Here is a 20,485-nt window from a genome sequence, read left to right on the forward strand (position 1 = left end):
AGTGGCATAGTTGTACCTTTGCAGAAATGTGCATGCTAGTTTTCAAATATATTGAACTTTGTTGTGGCCCTTGCCTTTTCCAGCACATTAGCTCCTCGTGCATCTTATATGGACTTTGTGCTATTTCAACTTCTTACTTCTGAGACTACAGCCAATTGTGTTAGAGGCAAATCTTGCACCCATCCTTGTCTGTTGCACAGTTATACAGCTGCTTTACTGTGATAGCACTGTACTAGTGAGATGATAGCATTCTGTAGGTTTCTTGTTCACCTAGAAAACCTCACACAATTCTTTTATTTTCCCTTGTAGCTCTTCATATATTTATTTATTTATTGACATTTGTTAACTGGGTTTGTCCAACTGGGTTTGTGGCCCATTTTCAGTGGAGACCCGAGGAAAAAAGCTCCAGTAATACATTTTAAAACCAGTACAATTTTAAACAATATTGATATAATAGCAGTTATAGCAAAATAATGCACATATGTTGGGATACATGCATAAAGTTAGTTGCATTAAAAAGAAGCGAAGTAACAATTTTATGTTGATATAGTTCAATAGGTCAACAATGAACATTTTTTGTTTGTATAAAATTGTGCAAATGCATAGTAGACACATTGGAGGGAGAGGTGTAATGAGGTACTAAGTATAGTCCTTTTGAGGGTACATAAAGGGAAGAAAGACTAGGTAGGGTCATGGCAAGGGCAGGTTCTGGAATTGAGAAAATAAGCTTCATCTTAATAAAAGTGTGCCTGTCCTATATACAGTATTGGTGGAACAGAAGAAACTTTTTAATCACCTGTATTTTATCATCTTCATATTTAACATTTTCCAGTTGCTTATCTTTTCTGATATTTTTTGTCTCTTCTCATATTTCCAGCTGCTTGCTTCAGATCATTTTCAATCCATACTCCCAGATATTTAATTTTATAATGACCCCATAAATATGGGAATCCTTCAGCTAATACATACATTAGTGCATAATTCAAGAGAAGTGCTTTTGTTTTTCCTCCTTTGATTCTATATCCTGGTGGTTGTTGTCTTTCGGCTTTTCCCGGTTAGGGGTCGCCGCAGCGGAACTCTGGTCTGCTAATGATTGGCAGTAGATTTTCACGAATGCCGAGGTGCCAGCTCGGCGTTCAACCTTCAGCGAAGGCACACCCATTTACGCATGTCTTTTGAACGCCCACCAAACCGCGGGGAGGACATGCAGACTCCACACAGAAGGCACTCCCTGCACTCCAGCCGAGAATCGAACAGGAGAACCTCTTGCTGTGAGGCATATCCTGGTAACTGTTGATATTTATTTCAAAAGTCAGAATAATTTCTGTATATCTTGTTCATCTTGTGACATACGAGTGTGTAATCTGCAAAAAAGAGTTAATGTTACTTGCTTCTTATACCTTTCACGTCCTTGAATCCTGGATTGCCTAATTTCTCTTGCTACTGGTTCTAAATATAATGCAAAAAATAATTAAGTGGACATCCCTATCTTGTTTCTCTAGATAATCTAAATTTCTTTGATAGTATATCTCCACTGTTTGTTTGCTTCTACTCAGTCATATAGTCGGAAGATTGTCTACCCATTGTAAAGGAATTCCATACACTTCTATCATGCTTCCCTAAGAAGTCCCAAATAACCCTGTCAACATTACTGCTCTATCACTAATTGCTTGTTTATTTTGTCACAGGTTGGACAGTGCATAGGTTTGTAGGTATAATGTGCTGGATAGATTTTGAGTATCTAGTATATGAAAATACTAGCTAAGGTAAAATACTTAATGTAGTACCATTCAATGCAGCAGATCTGCAAAGGGTACAGGTGAGGGCACCTTTAGGAAGTATTGACTGTGATGTGTGATTTTCTGTAGTTGGGGAAGAGGGGCTAGGTACTAACCTAGTGGTGTGTAATTACATGTGGGAATATTTCAGAATAATTAGAAACTAAATGACTGGGGTTTTGGAAACGGTAAGTCAGTAAAAGTAATAAACGAACCTTGGGAAAGTATTATGGGTAGCATATAGAGGGCAGTTTATAAGTAAGAGAATTATCAGAACAAGGAAAGGTTATTATGGCTAAAGGTGGTGGTAAGGAAGGCAGTAAGGAACAAGGTGTAGGGCTTTTTAGAAAACAGTAAGATGTTAGAAAAGCCAAAGCCTTGATGGAAGAAGAGGTGGCAGAAGGAAGTAAGGCGGGAGAGATGGATCTTTACATCGTGGGTAGATTGCTAGGAAAAATGTGCTTGAATCATTGTACGTTTATCATAAAGCTAGGTAAAGCAAACTACTACTGTTCCGTGGCACCCAAGAGATTGAAACTGCTTCTGAGCTGTTAAGGACATTGTGTTTGGTAACTTGCTGAGCTGATGAAGTGGCGGAAGGTAGTTTTTTTTTCTCTTCTGTTGTGTTATGCTCGAAGTTTATTAAAGTAACTGGAGATCATGGTATATATTGGCAATATGTACACACTAACTGGCATATTCCATTACCTGACATACAGTACGTTAACTGTGGGCAAAGTGTTCTCATGGGAGCAGTTATAATTGCTTTGTAACTGCTGCTTAATGTTGCTGTTGAGATTTAAGTTGATTTGGCAATAATCAGCAGTACTAGTGTTCAGTCAAGTTCACTCGGAGTGGTGTATGTTCTTAGGCACAGTGCTACGAAGTGGACTTCAGTGAAATGTGGTATGACCTTTTTAATCTTTGGACTCTTGCTGACGTAATCTCACATGTTGGATACTTGCAGTATTAGCATAGAGGGATGACATTCTGAAAAAGAGAGTGGCAAGTAGGTATGGGCCTCACTGTGATCATGGGGTAGAGCATGTACTCAGGCCATTCCTTGTTGTCTGTCCTGCCTGACGTGTGTGTGTGTTTTTATATCTGCGTCAGCTCACAGGATTGAGTGGGAAGATGGGTGAATTTAATTATGTGTAGTAGATAGCTGTAATATTTTTTTCTGTCATTTTTTTTTCTTTTCTGCATTCGGAGGGCATGCTGCATTGTGGATATTACACACACTGTATGCTACAGCACACTGAGTTCCTTAAAGATGATCCTCACTGTGCCATTATTGAGACCCACTTCCATTTTGTTCCATGATCCATTGGTGGGGAAGTCTTATTCCTTCCATAGAAGGAGAGCTGACCTGTGAAGACTCCCCTGGTCCAATGACACTTACCCCATTTCACTGCGTGAACCTCCAGCATGGTCTTTAAGTAGAACATGACTTTGCTCTCATTCCCCAGACAGAATGTATGCTAACCTATTCTTCTCCTGAGTAGGTTTGAAGCTGGCTGCAGCATCCATTTTTAGGGTTGTTTTGTTTCATGTATCTGTTGCTGTGAGCCTAGCCTACATAGTAACAGGTTGTCATAGCCAAATTTGTGGTCTTTTGGGGGAACAAAAATAACAGAATCTTGTCATCTTTCATTTTGGTTTAGCATTAATCACTAGAGATTTTTTAGTAGTACAGTCATGATGATGATGATGGTGTGCTTCTGCTGTCCACATTGTCATCCTGATCTCCCACATAACATTTTTGTGGCTTAATTTCTTTCATAATATGTGAGCATTAATGGAAATATTAAGTCATTACTTTGGCTCTAATTTTGTTCTAAAAATAGATGTCTAGTGTTAGCTGTTTATCATTAGCATGTCACTTATCTGTGTAGTTATTTTCTGTTTTTGGTGTATTTACTTAGCAGACTTAATATGATGAACTTGTATCTGATCAAGAGTTTTGTAGTGCAACACCGACTTCACTGTGCTGTGAATGCATGTTCCAGTAGTAGGAAAGAATGCAGTTCCTTCACAACTTAGACACCATTGCAACCTGAGTAAGGTATTTTGAAATAATCTGCTTCTCTTTTTATCTTCTGTCTTAAGCCTTGGCTGAAATCCTTAGTGTCAAAGAGAGCAATGGAAGAAAGAGCTTCTATGTTCATTACATTGACTGTAAGTACTGCTTTTAGTTCCTAAGCATATAATGTCTCTGAATAATTTGCACTTGGTTTTTAAAATACGTAATTTTAGACACAGTTGTGCAGCTACCAGCCATACATTGTAGAATCTGAGGAATTGCAAGAAACTGTCCTTGGTATCATATGCTCCTTAAAATTGAAGCCATTTTGTGCTAAGTCTAGCTGTTTTGTTTATATGTCTATATGGTTATGTTTTATGAAGCCATACTGCAAAGTCATGCTGGTGAGAATGATAAGAAACAGCATCTCATAACTGACATAAATATGATGCAGTCCTACCTTTGTTATTATTTCAAACACTGTTACATATGCCTTTACTTTAATCCTTGGACAATATATTGTACTTATTGGACAAAACTGTGACTTCATGTTTTAACAGTCAACAAGCGCCTGGATGAGTGGGTCAATTCTGATAGACTGGACTTGAAGAAAATACAGTTTCCAAAGAAAGAGGCCAGGACACCAACTAAAAATGGTCTTCCAGGTTCAAAACCAAGCTCGCCAGAGAGAGAACCAGTAAGACCTACTTATTTTTGGTATTGTCATCTGTGAATTCTCTCATTTGCCACTCATTTATCAGTCATCCTCTTTCCTTGTAAGTGTTTGGCTGACTATTGCTGATGCTTAAATTGTAATTGTACTGCAGTTTGGTAGGCTATTGCTGATGTTTAAATTAACATAATACTGCAGTTTTCATATTTCTGAACTGTAAATTGAGAAAATTTAAGAGCTGATCTTAACTTTCCCAATGCTCGGAGGACCTTACAGTGGTATTTAAAGTAACCAAATGTTAAACAGTAAAAAGTAATTTATAAAAATGTAAATGCATACATCAGCCAGGGAGCTGGTGCTGCAGGAATTCAGTTGTGAAGCATTTAACATGTTTTTAGCAGTTTGTCTTAACATTTTCCTGTGTGTTAGTAAAGCTAGGTATTTATTACAAGAGCCAGATAATTTTATGTCCTGAATGAAGTCACTGTTGCAGCATTTTATAATGAATGGGTTATTGCCGTTGACATCCAGCCGGGGTGCCAGAGTTTTATGCTCAATGTGTGACCTCAGCTTGTAAGGGTATATAGGCAGACATATGAGCGTAACACGGGTCGTGTTCAGACTGTCCATCATTTGGTCATTGGTACCTTTGCTTCGAGTAAACAGATAACTACCCCATTGGAGAACCTTCCCTTACATTTCTAAAGTGTTTTTGATTACCGATATTAAATGTAGCTAGGAGGGGCAAGTGCAGAAGGCACATTTTGTACAAAGACTTGCATAACCAGTGTCTTTTTTTGCTTAGGAATGGAACACAACTACAAGGCCTGTTCCACTTGTACCCAAGACATTCCTTTCTGGAACCCAGTGTCTTAAATGCTTAGCCCACTCCAGGATGGCAGATTCTGCTTCCCTTGACGTACAGCTACTGCTTAAGAAGAACCTTTATTTAAAAGACCTAGGCCAGAAACTGTTGACTCTTTCTGACTCTGACATACCCTTTGAGGTTTCAGAATCGACAGTACATTTGGTTCGCCCACTGAGACCAAGACACTGTTGGAGGCTGGTTGGTGTTGGAGGCTCCTACAACTGAGGAACCTGTGGATAAAGCTGAGCCACATATCATTGTTTGGGAGGGTCTGGGGGGATTTCCCAGATACTAGTTAAGGAGGAGATCCCACGTAGGAATTGATGGACTTTTCTCAAGGCCTGTATAAGGCCATTGTGGCCCTAAAAAAATCTTCCTTGCTCCCCACCACCAACACCCTAACGGTTGCTGCGAATTCATCTCCTTCTGAGTGTGACATTCCGTGGCATTTTTTTTTTTTTTTACTTTATTGAATTATCACTTAAGACATAGGCAAACATTCATTTATATAAAAAAACAAACCATATTAACATGTTCCTAGTTACAAACATCATACATTACATATGTTTTTTTTTCATGTATAACTGTCAAGTCAACATTACAGAATTTGCTCAGTTTCTGTCTTCCCTTAAATTTCACTTCTGAAAAACATTATTCTCCATGTATTGTTCCCACAATTTCCATTTTTTTCTGTGTAAATTGTTCTTAGCCTTTTCTAAAGATCCCCCATTTCATTTTTATCTCTCTTACAATATTCAGTACTTCAAAATACAATTTTGTCTTCCTTTAAATTTCACTTCTCCTGAAAAATATTATTCTCCATATATTCCCACAATTTCCATTTTTTTTTTCCTATGTAAATTGTTCTTACCTTTTTATAAAGATCCCACTTTCAGTTCTTTTGATCTCTGTTACATCATTCGATACTTCAAAATACAGTTGGTTTAAACTTTCATTTCCATTTTCTAGTAATTGCTTTTTTGGCAGCTACCAGAATAAAACTTAGCAAAGCTGTAAAGTGACTAGGCAATTTAGATTTTGTGTCCCAGCTCAAAAATCATTTCTTTAGTTGCATTCATTTGCCCAGGCAACATTTCTGACAGAGTATACTGCAAGGAATTTTTGGAAGTCTGTCAACTCATTACGCACTCAAACATAAGTTCTCATTTACCTCTTTGTTCTCCATCACACCTCCAACATTTGCCGTCTGAGGAAAAATTGTTTGGATTCTGCTTGAGACATGAAATATCATTCTTGTGTTGGCTTACTACTTAGGATACTTTGTCCGATTTTATGAATATAATATTCTGTATGGCTGCTAATCCCACTCTCTCCTTATTTCTTGAAATTCCCCACTTTTTCATTGTCATCCCTTTCCACTTTGGCTTGTGTTCTGTATATGAACCTTAACTGTGTAGTTGTAAAATGTCCCTTCAAATCAGGTAATCCTAAACCACCTTGTCCTGTTGGAAAGGTCAGCTTTTTCCACTTTACCCTTGCCCTCTTTCTCTCCCCAGATAAATTCCTTCACCTCTTTGTTACTGTCTACAACTTCTCATCTGGTTGATAAAAATATGCCTGACCTGCATGTAAAACTAAAGGGGCTAAAACATTTTCACTACTTGTGTCTTGCTATCCATATCAGCTTCAAGTTTCTCAGTTTTTGTATTATCTTTTGTCTAATCTCTTCCCACGTCATTAGCTGCATTAACAGATTCCTTTTTAATCCATACTCCTAAATACTTTCATGTCTCCATAAATATCAGTATTGCTGGACCAATGCATGTGTAGTTACATAGTTTACAGCTATAGGCTTTGTTTTATTTTTATTAATCTTGAAACTGTCAAGATGTTCCATAACACTGATATGTAATTTTCTGGTTTTATCAGGTGAAAATTATCGCCTGAAAAATGGTCTGCTTTTCTTTACCAGTCGTATCCTTGAATTTCTGAGTCCCTTATTTTCCTTGTCAATAGCTCTAAATATAAAGCAAGTAATAATAAAGGGAAAGAAGACACCCTTGTCTTGTTCCTCTGTTCAGTCACAACTTGTCAGGAAAGAACCATCCCACTTTTAATTTTTGCCTCCAGTCCCACATAAATTCTAATTTGTCTCTGATTCCATATGTATCCTTCTAATTAACCTTATTATTGTATCAGGGTATGCAGATGCTTCCATTGCCCTACTTATAAAATCCCAACTTACTCTGTTGAATGCTTTTTCTGCTTCAAGACCCAGCAACAACAGACTTTTCTTACACTCTGCATCCCTTTGGGTGATCATCGTGAATGTTGTCAGATTTTGCCTCCCCTCCACAAAACCAATTTTGGCAACAGCTTTGCCATTTGTTTAGCTGTTATGGACATAAACACTTAATAATCATGCTTTAATTGAAATGGGCCTATGTGAATTTGGGACTGTTGGGTCTTCACCATCTTTAGATGTTACTGCCATCGTAGCTTTCTTCATGGTTGCTACTTCCCCTTTTTTTTGAAATATTGTTAAAGAAAATGTTTTGGATCTTTATTACTTTCTTCCTTCTTTGCTCCCTTTTATTTATGGTGATTTTCCTGTAGATTGATTGCACATCATTGTTTTTATCTGATCTCACAGGTTCATGAGTAAATACTAGGTAAGCTGCCATTTGCGATCATTTTATCCCTAGCCAAAGAGGTGAGAATCACATACTGTACCTTGTGTCTGTGAGTTAAACACCTTAACCTTTATGCCATTCCCCCCTCCAATTTTAATTATTAATCATTGAGCCTCATCACCCTTTAACCTTGGCAGATTTATGTTTTCCATAAGTATTTCCACTTGTGCTTTTTCTTGATTTCCACATTTCTATGCTTTGTACAAATTTTCATAAAATTTCTGAAGTATTTCTAATAACTCTACAGGATTTCTGGTTATTTTACTTGTTATATGTTCACCAAGTTTGGCAGCAGCCCTTTCTACCCTGTCTTGCCTAAGTTGTGCTAAAAGTTTGTGCTCTGGAGTTATTGTCAAAAATTAGTTGCTTAACAGCATTTTTTTAACTCTTACATATTATCCAGATACTCCCTTATTTTCAGTTTAGCACTCTGCAGTTGCACCTCTTCTTGTTCTGAGATTCCCCTTATTCCGCAATACTTTAACCTTTGCTAGCTCCTATAAATAACTCCCGTTACTTCTTAACCATATTCTTTCTTTTATTTCTATCATATTTTTAAATTTGACTTTAATTTTATCCCACTTTCTAGCTGTAACTTAATGAAGAAATGTCTATCTTCACTAATATCTCTCATATAATTTCCACTACCCATTGCTTAAATTCCTCTGTTTTTAACAGGTAGGTGGGGAAGCACCATTGTCTCATTTTGACTTTTTTGCCCTGCATTTTTATCTTGGTTTTTATTGTCACATTATCTGAAATAGTTATTGGGTGTATGTCAAAGTTTTCAATTAAATACACATGTTCCTGTGAAATATAATTTCTGTGTAGTCTAGCCCAGTTAATGTACCTTGGGGTATAGTAATTAAATTGTCTGAGTCTCTACTACACTCCCTGACATATTCATCCGATATCCACTCCCCTGATTAATTCCATTCAGAGAATGAAGACTCCCTTTCTCCTGACTCTCTAGTGGAAGAAGGTTCCTTTTGGAGAGACAATATTATTTATTATGAAATATTTTTAATGGGAGTCTAAGCAGATTATAGAGATTCAGAAAATATACTACAACCTCTTGGAAATGGGCACTCCTGCCCCTTCCCCAGTTCCCCCTCTTCTTGAGACCTTCTGGATGCCTTTCAAGCAAAATCTGCTGCCCCTGACTCTCGCAGCCTGCTGCCACCAGAAGGCCAGACAGAAAAAGTCCCTGATGATCTAAAATTTTTGATTTAAAAATCCTGTGCTAGACCCATTTGTGGTGTCTCTCGGTTTTGAATAAACTTAAGCTAATGCCAGTGTCCTCCCTTCTGACAAGGTTAGTAGAGCTATGACTAGATGAATCAAACAGGTTTTATACCATGTCCGCCTTGGCATTCAGGGCTTTTAATTACCAAACCCAAATGCCTAAGTATTTGAGATCCATCCTCTGGTCTTTAAACAAGGTAGTCATGGACCCATCGGGGACTGATTCTTAACAGATTTTGTCTTTACTTAATCATGCAACACAAGTATTCACACACCGTAGTAAATGTAGTTATGATGCTGTAGAGGCCTTGTTCAGAGCAGATGCCAATGTTTCCATCCTCCACAGGTATGCATGGTTGCACGGTCAGCCCATACCTGTGGACTTGAAAGCTGAAATTATAGATTCTCCTTCAGACAGAAAAACTCCTGTTTGGGCCTCAGGCAACCAATCATTTCAAAACCCTTCATGAGCAGGGTAAAAACACGAAGGACTGCAGACAACTTCTGTTAATCACTGTACCCTGGTACCAGAGGAATTACCTAGCAAATCACTGTACCCTGGTACCAGAGGAATTACCTAGCAAAACCCATGTCTTTTGTTAGAGATCATAGGCACAGCCAAAAACTAACAAAGGCTCACAGGAAGAGATTCCCAGAGAAACCACAGAGAGAGGGAGATTCCTCTTCTGGGAGGCCTCCCTTTAGAAACAAGTCTCTATGACGACCTACAAAGGCTGAAGCTCACCTTCCCCCGCCTAGGCCCTTCCACTCGCAAAAAGGCTCACCCAGTCAATTTCCTCTGGGAAAAGATTACCACACACCAGTGGTGTTTTGATATGGGATACACCATGTCCTGAATGGAAATCCCTCCTCTAAAAAGACATACCTTCCCATCGTGTCCTTATAAGCAGATGTACCTGCTTCCACCCGTCAGGCACAGTAGAACCAGTACCCCAGGATTTTGTGGGAAAAGACTTTTCTTTGTACCAAGGAAAGAAGAGCAATGATCTCTAGATCTAAAAGATGTCTACCTCCATATTCCATTTCACCCCCCTTTGCAAGAGATTCCTCAGGTCTTGTGCTTGGCCATCTCATTCAGTTTATTGCTTTGCCTTTTAGGCTTTCCAGAGCCCCAGGAGTTTTCACAAAGTGTCTGGCACCAGTAATCACCTTCTGTCGAACACAGGGAATCCAGGTTTTTCACTGCTTGGACAACTTGTTAATCCAAACTACCTTTCCCCAGCTACTCCATCAGCACCTCCAGCTAACCCTCAATCTCCTCTCACAGTTGTAGTTCAGCATCAACTACAAGAATCCCTCTCTGCAGCCAGTTTAATTTTTCTTGGGCTGCAGACTGATCACCCTAAAGATGCAGGCCTACCTGCTTCAGGAAAAAGTGCAAACATTTGCTGATTTCTTTCACAACCTGATCTCATGCAGCCAGTGCTGTGCAACAGAAATATTAAGGGCCTTAGGATTCAAGGCAGTGACTATTCTAGTGTTTCCTCTAAGCCAGACTGCATATGAGGAAAATCCAGTTGTAGTTTAGAACAGTTTGCTGCCTGCAGTCTCACATTGTTGACACAATAATCCTGCTATTACTTTATCTCAGGCGAGAGTTCTTATGGTAGAGGAACTAGCTGATGTTCAAATGAGGGCTTTCCTTCACCCCACCAATCCCATTTCAAGAAATGCACACAGATGCCTTGTATGAGGCATGGGGGAGCCTGGAAAAGGATACACTGGGTTCAGGGCAGATGGCAACCAAAACTACTAAAGGAAAACATCACCATGAAGGAGGTGAGGGCCCTCATCCAAACTCTTCAGGTCTTTTCTGTGTCTGGAGACCTGGTCCCCTGAGAGTGTTCACAAGACAATACCACAGTCCTGTGGTACATAAACCAACAAGAAGAACTAGATCTTACCAGCTGTGAAGATTAGCACATGCTGAATGGGAGATTACCTCCCAAACCTCCCAAAAAACATGACCTTACTAGCCACATATATTCTCACAGGACAGTGTGGTGGCAGACACACTAAGCAGGACCTAGAAGTATCCTCATGAATGAACATTCAACAGATAGGTCTTCCTGGACATCTCCCACAATTGGGGACACCTCAGATAGACCTCTTTGCTTCAGTGACTAACAAGCAGCTCTCTCCCTTTTGCTCCAGGGGCCCTTTTTCCTCAGCCTGGAGGACAGATGCTTATAGCTTTCAGTGGACAGGGAAGAGTCCTCTATGCCTTTCCTTCTCTACCTCTCATTCCAGGGGGTTTTCTAAAGGCTCATAAAGACAACCCAATACTCTTGCTAGTGATCCCCTTTTGGCCAAGGCAACATTGATTTCCTCTTCTTTTTCACCTTGCCAGGGCAGCTACTACAAAACTGCCACTACAAGCAGATCTCGTCACACAGCAGAAGGGGTTACTACTACACCCCAACGTGTCATCCATGAATCTAAACAGTGGATAATAGAATTCTAAAGCCTTACAGGCAACTTTTCATAGGATGTAATTAAGCATTTCCAAGAGGCCAGCTGATCCACCACTCATAAATCCTACATAGCAAAATGGAAGAGATTTTCCTTTTGCTTCCACAGGAATGGACAGGACCCCAACAAATCACAGGTACTTTCCATATTGAGTTATCTGTGTGAGCTCATGTGTACAGGTCTTGGCCTACTCTTTCATCAAAGCCCACCTGTCTACATCTCTGCATGCCTACCCCTCAGTCCTCCTCTTATGTCCAGACCTGAAGTCAAATTATTCCTTAAAGGGGTGCTGGATCATAGACTACTAAGAGAGCCGATTACCTCTCCCTGGGATCTCAACTTTGTGCCAGAAATACTTATTTTGCCTCTTTTTGAACAAGCAGTCTTGGCAAACCTTAAATTTTGCAAACCTTAAATTTTGCACCCAGAAAACTCTTCTGCCTCTGGCTCTTACCTCAACTAGGGGAGTTTCAGAGCTTCAGGTTGTCATGCTCTTCCCACCCTTTCTTATTTTTCACAAGGACAGGGTGACCTTGAGAGATAACCTTTCAGTCATACGTTGAGTAGTGAAGAGCTGTCATTTAACCAGGTTGTAAATTTCCCTACATTATTTCCCAACCCACAGAATGGGGGGGGGGCTGCTACACTCTCTAGATGTTCACAGACAGTTAAGATTGTATCTGGACAAAACCAAATTCATTAGAAAATCTAACCAGCTGTTTGTCTCGTGTATGTACTCAAAATTGTGCCAACAAGTGTTAAAGAAAACTGTTGCAAGATAGCCAGATGGCCATCTCTGCTTTTTTTCTTCATTTTGTAAGTCCTTGCCCTCATGCCCATGATCTCATTCTACCAGAGCAGTAGCATCATCTGGAGCCTTCTACAAAGGGGTGGAAGCCATGACCATACTAGAAGCTGCTATGTGGTCCTCTGTACACACCTTTACTAAACACTACATAATTGTTGTATTTTCAAGGTCTAGGGCTGCTTTTGCTACGTGTCCTTTTGGGGCTCTTGGATAGTTCTACATCTCACTAACCAGCCACCTTCACTTCCCTTCTGCTCTGTAGATCACTCATTCATTATGAATACAACAGTGATTTCATGTAGGACATGGTACAGATGTGTAAGAACTTGACATAATAGTAGATGTCCTACTCATCATTGTTGCAGAACTCCTCCCCATCCTCATCCCCTCTACATTCCTTTTCCATAACCTCACTGACACACACTGCTTCTCCTGTCTTTGTCCCTGTACTGTCAACAGCATCTTAGAACAAAAGGGGCTTCCTTACCAAGTTATTCTTCACCCCTCCTTGCTGACCAGTCTCATTCTCGGGGAGTTTTCATGCTGCCAGCTTGGATATGGTCTGAGAAGTTGCACTCGTACCTCCACTTGTATATATCCCTACACTTGTGAGTTGAGGTCGCATGTCAGGCTTGTGTTCCTGGGAAGGTAAAGCTTTGGTACCCCAGCCAGATGACAGCAGTGATTACCCATTCATTACGAATATTGCAACGATGATCAATAGGACATCTACTGTTAGTTCTTTACACAACTGTACTTTTTTCCCTGCAACAGAAGAGTTTGGTGTACCTTTAAATATTTAAGTAATCTAAGTGGATTAGTGTGTAATGTTGTTGCATGAGTGGAGACTGCTACAGAGCAGGTTCAGAGTTATTAGTAAATTTCAGATTTCATAGAACTCTCTAGTTACTACAGTGGAATATGCAACCATTTAAAGTGTATTTTTGTATGGGAAGAAATATAGAAAATCAGTAAACATTGGATTAGTATTTAAAAATAAAGCTTTATTCTTATTTTTTATTTGCTGTGAAAAGTAAAACTAAACAGAATGATTGTATATCAAAAGCTGAAACTCCATATTACAAAAGTGTTGTACTGCATTACAGTAGAACTGCCAACTCCACAGATTTTATAGACGTGTAAACAGTGGTATGTTTAAGTTTTTATGTCTACCAAGTGGTTTATGAAACGTTTCAGCTCTAAGGGTGTGTCTAGAATCATAGATGTTGCAGTTCATATATTTCAGAGCCTTTCTTATTTTGTATAATTTCTAGATGGTGTCCTGTCAGCAGTGCATCTTTTTATAGAATTTTACTTTAAATAAAATATAAAATGTGTTTCATTGCCAAATGATGGTTGTGAATATCTTGTTGTGCACATATACAGGATATCAGAGCTTTGTTTGCTTGAGGAAACAACGTTTGCCAAAATAACTTGATTATTGCTGCAGAGTGCTACAAGTATCTTTTTTTCTGAAAATAAAATATTTATTTGGTAATTAAATATACTGTCAGTCGTAAAATGTAATGTTCTTTTTACTCAAACAGTTTAAGATGAGCTTGATTGTGATATGTATAGTTAGTGATAAATTCTCATTTTTATAACTAACTTGCATTTTTTCATTTACTTTGTTTGATTGAAATTGATTTCCTTGTCTTACCTTTGAGATGTGCTAATAAGGTCAACCTGAACCTACTAGAAAGATCCTTGATGCTATTTGCATAGTAGTTTCCATTTTGAGCTTCTTTTTTTTTTCCGCATTAAAGTGGTATGGTAATATCTTGCCCCATAACTTTGATGTCTGCCCACTTACAGTAATCGGTTCTTTATTGGTAGAACATTTTTCATTTATTTTCAAAGGGTTTCAAATTTATTCCCATTAGAAAGGCCAGTTTACCCAGACTAATTGTAGATTTAAAGTTATTTTTAAGAAATATGAATTTTGCTTTATTATTTCAGGAAAACCAAATTGAAATAGAGGGTACTGGCTCTCTGAGGAAAAGAAGCACTATGAACCCACCTTTACATCCACGATTGAAAAACTTGGATATAATTCTAGAAAGGGAAATTAGGAAAGTAGCAAGCCAGCATAGGATTTTTCCTAATTTGTCAGTGGGTGAAAAAGCAGTGTTAAACGAACTGAGAAATAACAGGAATGTCAGAATTATGCAGCCTAATAAAGGTGGAGGTACAGTATTGATGGATTTTATAACCTATGAATCCAAAATGAAGGATTTACTTTGTTGGTGTTTTGTGATTTTCAATAAAAGATCCTTTTAAGAAGGAATCTGGGTTTCCGACCTCTATTTGGACATTCCTTGCAAGTCTTTATTTTTGGTTTTGGTTGTCGTTTGACTTGCTTCCATCTTTTGGTTTGGTCTTTATTGGTAGTAGCAGGTCTTTCACCTCTTCTGAAGGTCATTCTGCTATGTAGTTATCAACTGTTATTTCTAAGTTAGTGCTGTTTGGCAAGCTTTTTGTTGACTCATGCTGTTTTCCATTTGTACACTAAGAACTGGAGCTAAAAAGGTGGTCTGAAAATGCTTGTCTCTTAGATTTGTGCAGGGTTATTAAGTTGTGTGGATTAAACATTTATGCATTTTTATTAAAATTGTGCTTGATACAAGGTTAATAACAAATCACCAAAGATACCAAAACAGAGCACCTACAGGTTGCAGCAGTCTGGTCTAATGGGTGCATTGATACCTTATGCAGAAATAACTGCATGTCCCATATAGCAGCTGACTTTGGAATTCTCACCTGTTTAAGAAGCAGATTGACAGAGCAATGGCAGTAGTAAATGGAATGCTTGCTAGGGTGTATCCTGAGAAGCATAGACCCCAGATGCAAAGAGGTAATGTTTGTAATGTTCAGGCCCTGATCCAGTCAGTGCTTGATTTACTTTCTGCAGTTGTAGAAGGTATACAAGGAGAAGAACATTGAATAACTGTAAGGAGTTTAGTGAAAAGTTTCCAGAAAGGTGCATGGGATGGGGTAGGAAGGATATAATAGGAGACTAGAGGAGGCAGAATTGTTCTCAGTAGTATATCAGAAGAGAAAGGGATGACATGATTTGGATGCACTAGATCATGTCCGAGAAATGTGAAAGGGTACTCCTGAACAAGGAGCATAGAGAAGGGAGGAATGGGATGATTCAGTAGGTATTAAGAACTGACTACTCCGTGGATCTGCATAGATAACTTCTCCATGATGAGTGTTGTGGATATGTGAAATAAATTATTAGTATATGTAATGAAGGCAGGATCCAATGATCAAGTGGAGGAAGTGTGAGGGGCAGGTTAGTGACTCAAAGACTGTAGAATGTCCCATGCATTTAAATGACAAGCTATATATGGTTGTTGTCTCCTACCATCAAGAAAAAGCAGAATAATGAGCAATATAATTATTAACAATGACTGACCAGGCACAGACCACATTAACAGTGATTGAGAAGACACAGACCAGGCTTACAATACCTTGTCTAACACTTGTACATTGTTTTATACCTACTCCACACTGTTACTGCAAACATAGAACACCTTGTCTGATATTTTGACATTACAGTAACACTGATGGAGAAGGAGCAAAGTAGGAATAGAACAAACTTGGAATACATTGTCTAATACTTGGAGTAGGCATGGCTTAAGTACAAACCAGGCTTAAAATGCCTTTTCTAATACTTGTGAAATTGCAGTAACAGTGATGGCGTAGCCATAAAACAAGCGTAGAACACCTTGTCTCATACTTGGAACATTGCAGTAACAGTAATAAACCAGGAGTGGAGTAGGCCTTTAACAAGCCTGAACACCTTGTCTTATACTTGTACATTGATGCAAGCCAAGAAGGGCAGTGGTGGAAGGTTATTCGGTCAGTTTATTTATTTATTTATTAATGAATGTTTGGCCCCTCTTAAGGCTCAGCAGTCACTCTTTCTTTCTTGAAAATAACCTACAAGAGTGCTACTTAAGAAAAAATGGTCAAATGTGGAAATGTCAGAGTGGAAAGCATCATGTGAAGCTTACAAGTTATTGTCTGCACCTGAATTTGTCTGTTATATCTAATTGTTGGCTTGTCAATTTGTGTTTTAAATGTGCAGCAGCTTCTTTAGTTTGGTTCTTTTATTCTTGGTTACTAGTGTTCGCTTTTCTTGCCTTTTTCAGTTACCTGGTAACCATTTTTTCTTTTTTTTATGTATTGGAAAAAAAATGAAATTTGACAAATGTTATCTATATCTCACTATAAAGCTTGAGAGAATGTGCTGTATATCCTTAGGTAAAGCAGTGCTACATGTAACTACCCCAGGAAGTATGGCTGTATAATAATTTCCAGGAATTTTTATATACAGATGCAGCCAGCTATTTTACGTTAATTAGTATTATAATGCAATCAACTGGGTACATATGGCATTATAATTACATGAATTTCAGAAAATTAAGTCTTGGTAGAATGCATTAAAAGCAAGTTCTGCAGAAGTTAACCGTATCAAATAAGGATATTTTGCTAACGGTACCCTAAGAAATGGCTAGAAAACAAATCCTTAAGAGAATCTTTTATCTTTAATCAGACTTGATTTGTGTAAAAAAAAAACAGCTGGTCTAGATAGAGCTGGAACATTTTCTTAACTAGTACTTTAGCAAGAGATTAGGTTTGATTAAATGCAATTTCCAAGTAAACAAGGCCTGCTTAATGACCACCTTTGTTAGGCAGAAAGGGGAAAACTTAAGAAGGTGTCTTGAATACTAAGTGAACCCAAATACAAAGCAAGCCAGAATCTGACCTGCCATTTTCCTGGTATCTGACTGACAAATTTAATGATAATGTTGAGAGAATTCAGTCAGTTTAAGACCTGACTCTGAGGGCCAGTGACATGCAGATCTCATGTGTGTTGACCAAAATTTGAAATCTGATATACCTACTTAGGGCTTTGCCCACGCTTAGGTCTAGGCAAGCACATTATGTGAAAGGAAAGGCTGTACAATGGCTTCAACAGAAGTACAATACTTAAAGTAGCAGATATGGTGAATAAAGCTGTTTTCCCCCTCCTCTTTGATCCCATTTGCTATCCAGGGAAGATATCCTGTGCATTGTAAAGGAGTAGAAACAAATGGAATAAAGTATTATGCCCAACCTTTAACCCTCTTCCCTTACTGATTAAGGCAAGACTAGTAATACAGTCTACATTAGAGATATGGTGACAAAGCCAGGAATGTGGAAGGAGAATGACAATAAGCATGTACAAGTTACCAGTCAGATATGAGCAGCACATAAACTGTTGACTCCTAAGTGATGCAGCCATTATTTGGCCCTCTTCTAAACATAAACAATTGACCAAGTCACAAGAAAGTATATACAGAGTGTAGACAAAACTCAGCATTTCTCCACTCGTGGGCATGGTGACACTAGCCTACCTGAACAGGGCATCCATGGAGAGTTAACTACTTAGTGAGACAATGTAACTAGGATGGCAAGAATATAATGTATAGCTGGGCAGAGTGCAACAAAGCGAAGACCATAGGGATTAGTTGTAACAGATAACTATATAAACTTTATGGTGGTACAAAGGCACATTTTTCTTGGTAAATTTCTTAAGCATTCAAGGCTTGTAAGATTCAGTGTAAGCCAGCCCCTAGGCTGACTGGGAGTTTTTATAATGCCTAGAAACTGAACTCCACAGCTACCCCTCCACAAACAGTAACTACCCTCTCCAAAAAAGAATATGTCAGCAGGTAGAGTGATGTATCTAGTTCCCAAAAAGCGATTCAAATGGGAAGTGAAGTTTTTTTTCTAGTAGACCTGCATACTCTGTTTATATGGTTAATAATCTCGTAGTATTATTTATAATAGGCAAAACCGTGAAAGAATCCATCACCATAATGCAGAGGGATACAACTCAGGATTTTAATAAAATTCACCAAAGTCAAGTTTGAAGCTAAAATAGGTACTCATGCCAAAGACAATTGCAAGGCATTTTTTACTTGTTGCATTGTGCTTTTGAGATTACAAACGTGCTGAGCTGATGTTACCTACAATGAGACTGAAGATATAGCTAACCTACTGGCCGATTAAATTTGGCTCTAACTCAGTGTCATACCAGCCTGAAGGACTTAATTGGAAGTCCTTCAGGCTGGTGAGATATGAGTTTTGGTTGTCTACAGTGATATCGCTACACACTATCTTTAAATTTAGTTCTAAATTTACACCTCTCTCCCCTACAGCTATTCTTCAAGATGCACCTGAATCTGGCTCGCCTCCTGCTACCACACAAGACAAAGTCCTAAAAGTGCTATCGAAAGCTGAAAACACTACATCAGTGGGTCCTGATAATATCCCTGGATACATCTTAAATAGCATGAAGCTTGATTTAACCACTTCCTTAAGAACACTGTTCAGTTTCAACCACTCTACAGGTTTTGTACCAAATGAATGAAGAACTGCTACCACCACCACCCCCCCTCCAGCATAAGGGAGGACCCTTCACATACTTGGGCAGTTGCAGACCCATAAGTCTGATGAGCTTCATATACAAAGCCATGGAACAACTTGTGGAATTCATCAATTAAGACATAGGACACTAACAAAATACTAGACCCATCTCAGTTTGAATTAATCAAGGGCAGGTCATGCTTACTCAAGCAATGGATGAAGGCAAATAGTACACATTGCATACCTTGATGTGCCCAAAGCTTCTGATACAACTCCCCATTCAGATGTAGTAGAAAAGCTAAATAAATTAGAAAAAAAAACCCTGTGGCACCAGCTGGATTGCTATCTAGCTCACAGATAGGACCCAGATAATCAAAATTGTGGAAGTTACCCCCACAAAGGGACCAGTCACCGGTGGACTTAGTCTGGGTTCTGTGTTGGACCTATCCTGTTTGGCATCTAATTTTATGAAGTAATAGCCAATACCAAAGGGCTCTGGCTGACTAAGTTTGCAGTTGACTGAAAGCTAGAAGCAGTCATTGAATCCCAGAATGACTTGGCCATTCAACAGTAAGGGTTGTCTCAAATAAGTAACTGGTGTCAAAATCAAATGGTCTGAAACTAAATGCCAAAAAATGTATTGTTGTATCAATATGGTCGTAAGAGTTAACCCAGCTGTTCGGGATTTAGGAACTTAATGTGGACAGTGACCTCACTTTTGACCAGCATGTGTTTATTGTTGTAAGAAAGTCCTCCTATATAGTGCAACTTGTAAACCAAGAGATTGGGTCCAGATCTAGGGATGTCATTGTCCCCCTTTGCTAATCGCTCTTTAGGCCAGTCATTGAATATAATGCCCCCTTTGGCATGCATCTGTCCAGGTACATGCAACAACTGGACACCCACAGAGATGTCTTACTAAAAGGATACAAGGCCTAGAGATGTCTTACTAAAAGGATACAAGGCCTAAACAATATGTTCTACATGGACCAACTCTGAGTCCTGTCACTATACTATGTATCGTACAGGCTTCTAAGAAGTGACCTGTGCCTGGCGTACAAGGCAAACTCCGATCCATTACTGATGACTTGCTAGTGTGCAGTAAAGCCAAATTGCATCAGAAACACTCTGTCTAGGGAGGTAAACTTCTTCCGCAACATGAAAAAAACAATTTGGCAGGGCGGGGTATATTTCACAAAGGATGCTGCTGCTATGGCACAGCCACCCCATCCACATAAAACAAAGTTCATCTCTGGCCATTTTCATGCACAACTTAGATCTTTAGATGGAAAACAAAAAAATTACCACAGGACTGCCCCCTGTACTACTAATGGACAGATGCAGCTCCTAAATGCTTTATTCCATGCATGGCTCCCCTCAAATTATGTATGGTATGATCCCATTTATTCTCATTGGGGTAATAGATAATTATCGATAATGGAATGGGTAATGCCAATGTATAACCAAATGGGATAGATTGTTTTGAAAACGAAAAGAGAAAATGGCCCACAAGGGCAGCT

The 20,485-nt window shown here is 38.9% G+C and overlaps 1 protein-coding gene across 3 annotated transcripts in view; it reads left to right on the forward strand.

Annotated features, from left to right (window-relative positions):
* KAT5 (lysine acetyltransferase 5) overlaps positions 1 to 20,485 on the forward strand; it is a 485,129-nt gene that overhangs the window by 9,258 nt on the left and 455,386 nt on the right. For all 3 annotated transcript variants that reach the window (XM_044069174.1, XM_044069176.1, XM_044069175.1), the window contains exons 3-4: positions 3,888 to 3,956; positions 4,362 to 4,498. In XM_044069174.1, the coding sequence (XP_043925109.1) occupies positions 3,888 to 3,956; positions 4,362 to 4,498 (206 nt within the window). The remainder of the gene's footprint in view (positions 1 to 3,887; positions 3,957 to 4,361; positions 4,499 to 20,485) is intronic.

This window comes from Protopterus annectens, chromosome 4.part0, assembly GCF_019279795.1.
Source record: "Protopterus annectens isolate FY-2018-M chromosome 4.part0, PAN1.0, whole genome shotgun sequence".
NCBI lineage: Eukaryota > Metazoa > Chordata > Ceratodontiformes > Protopteridae > Protopterus > Protopterus annectens.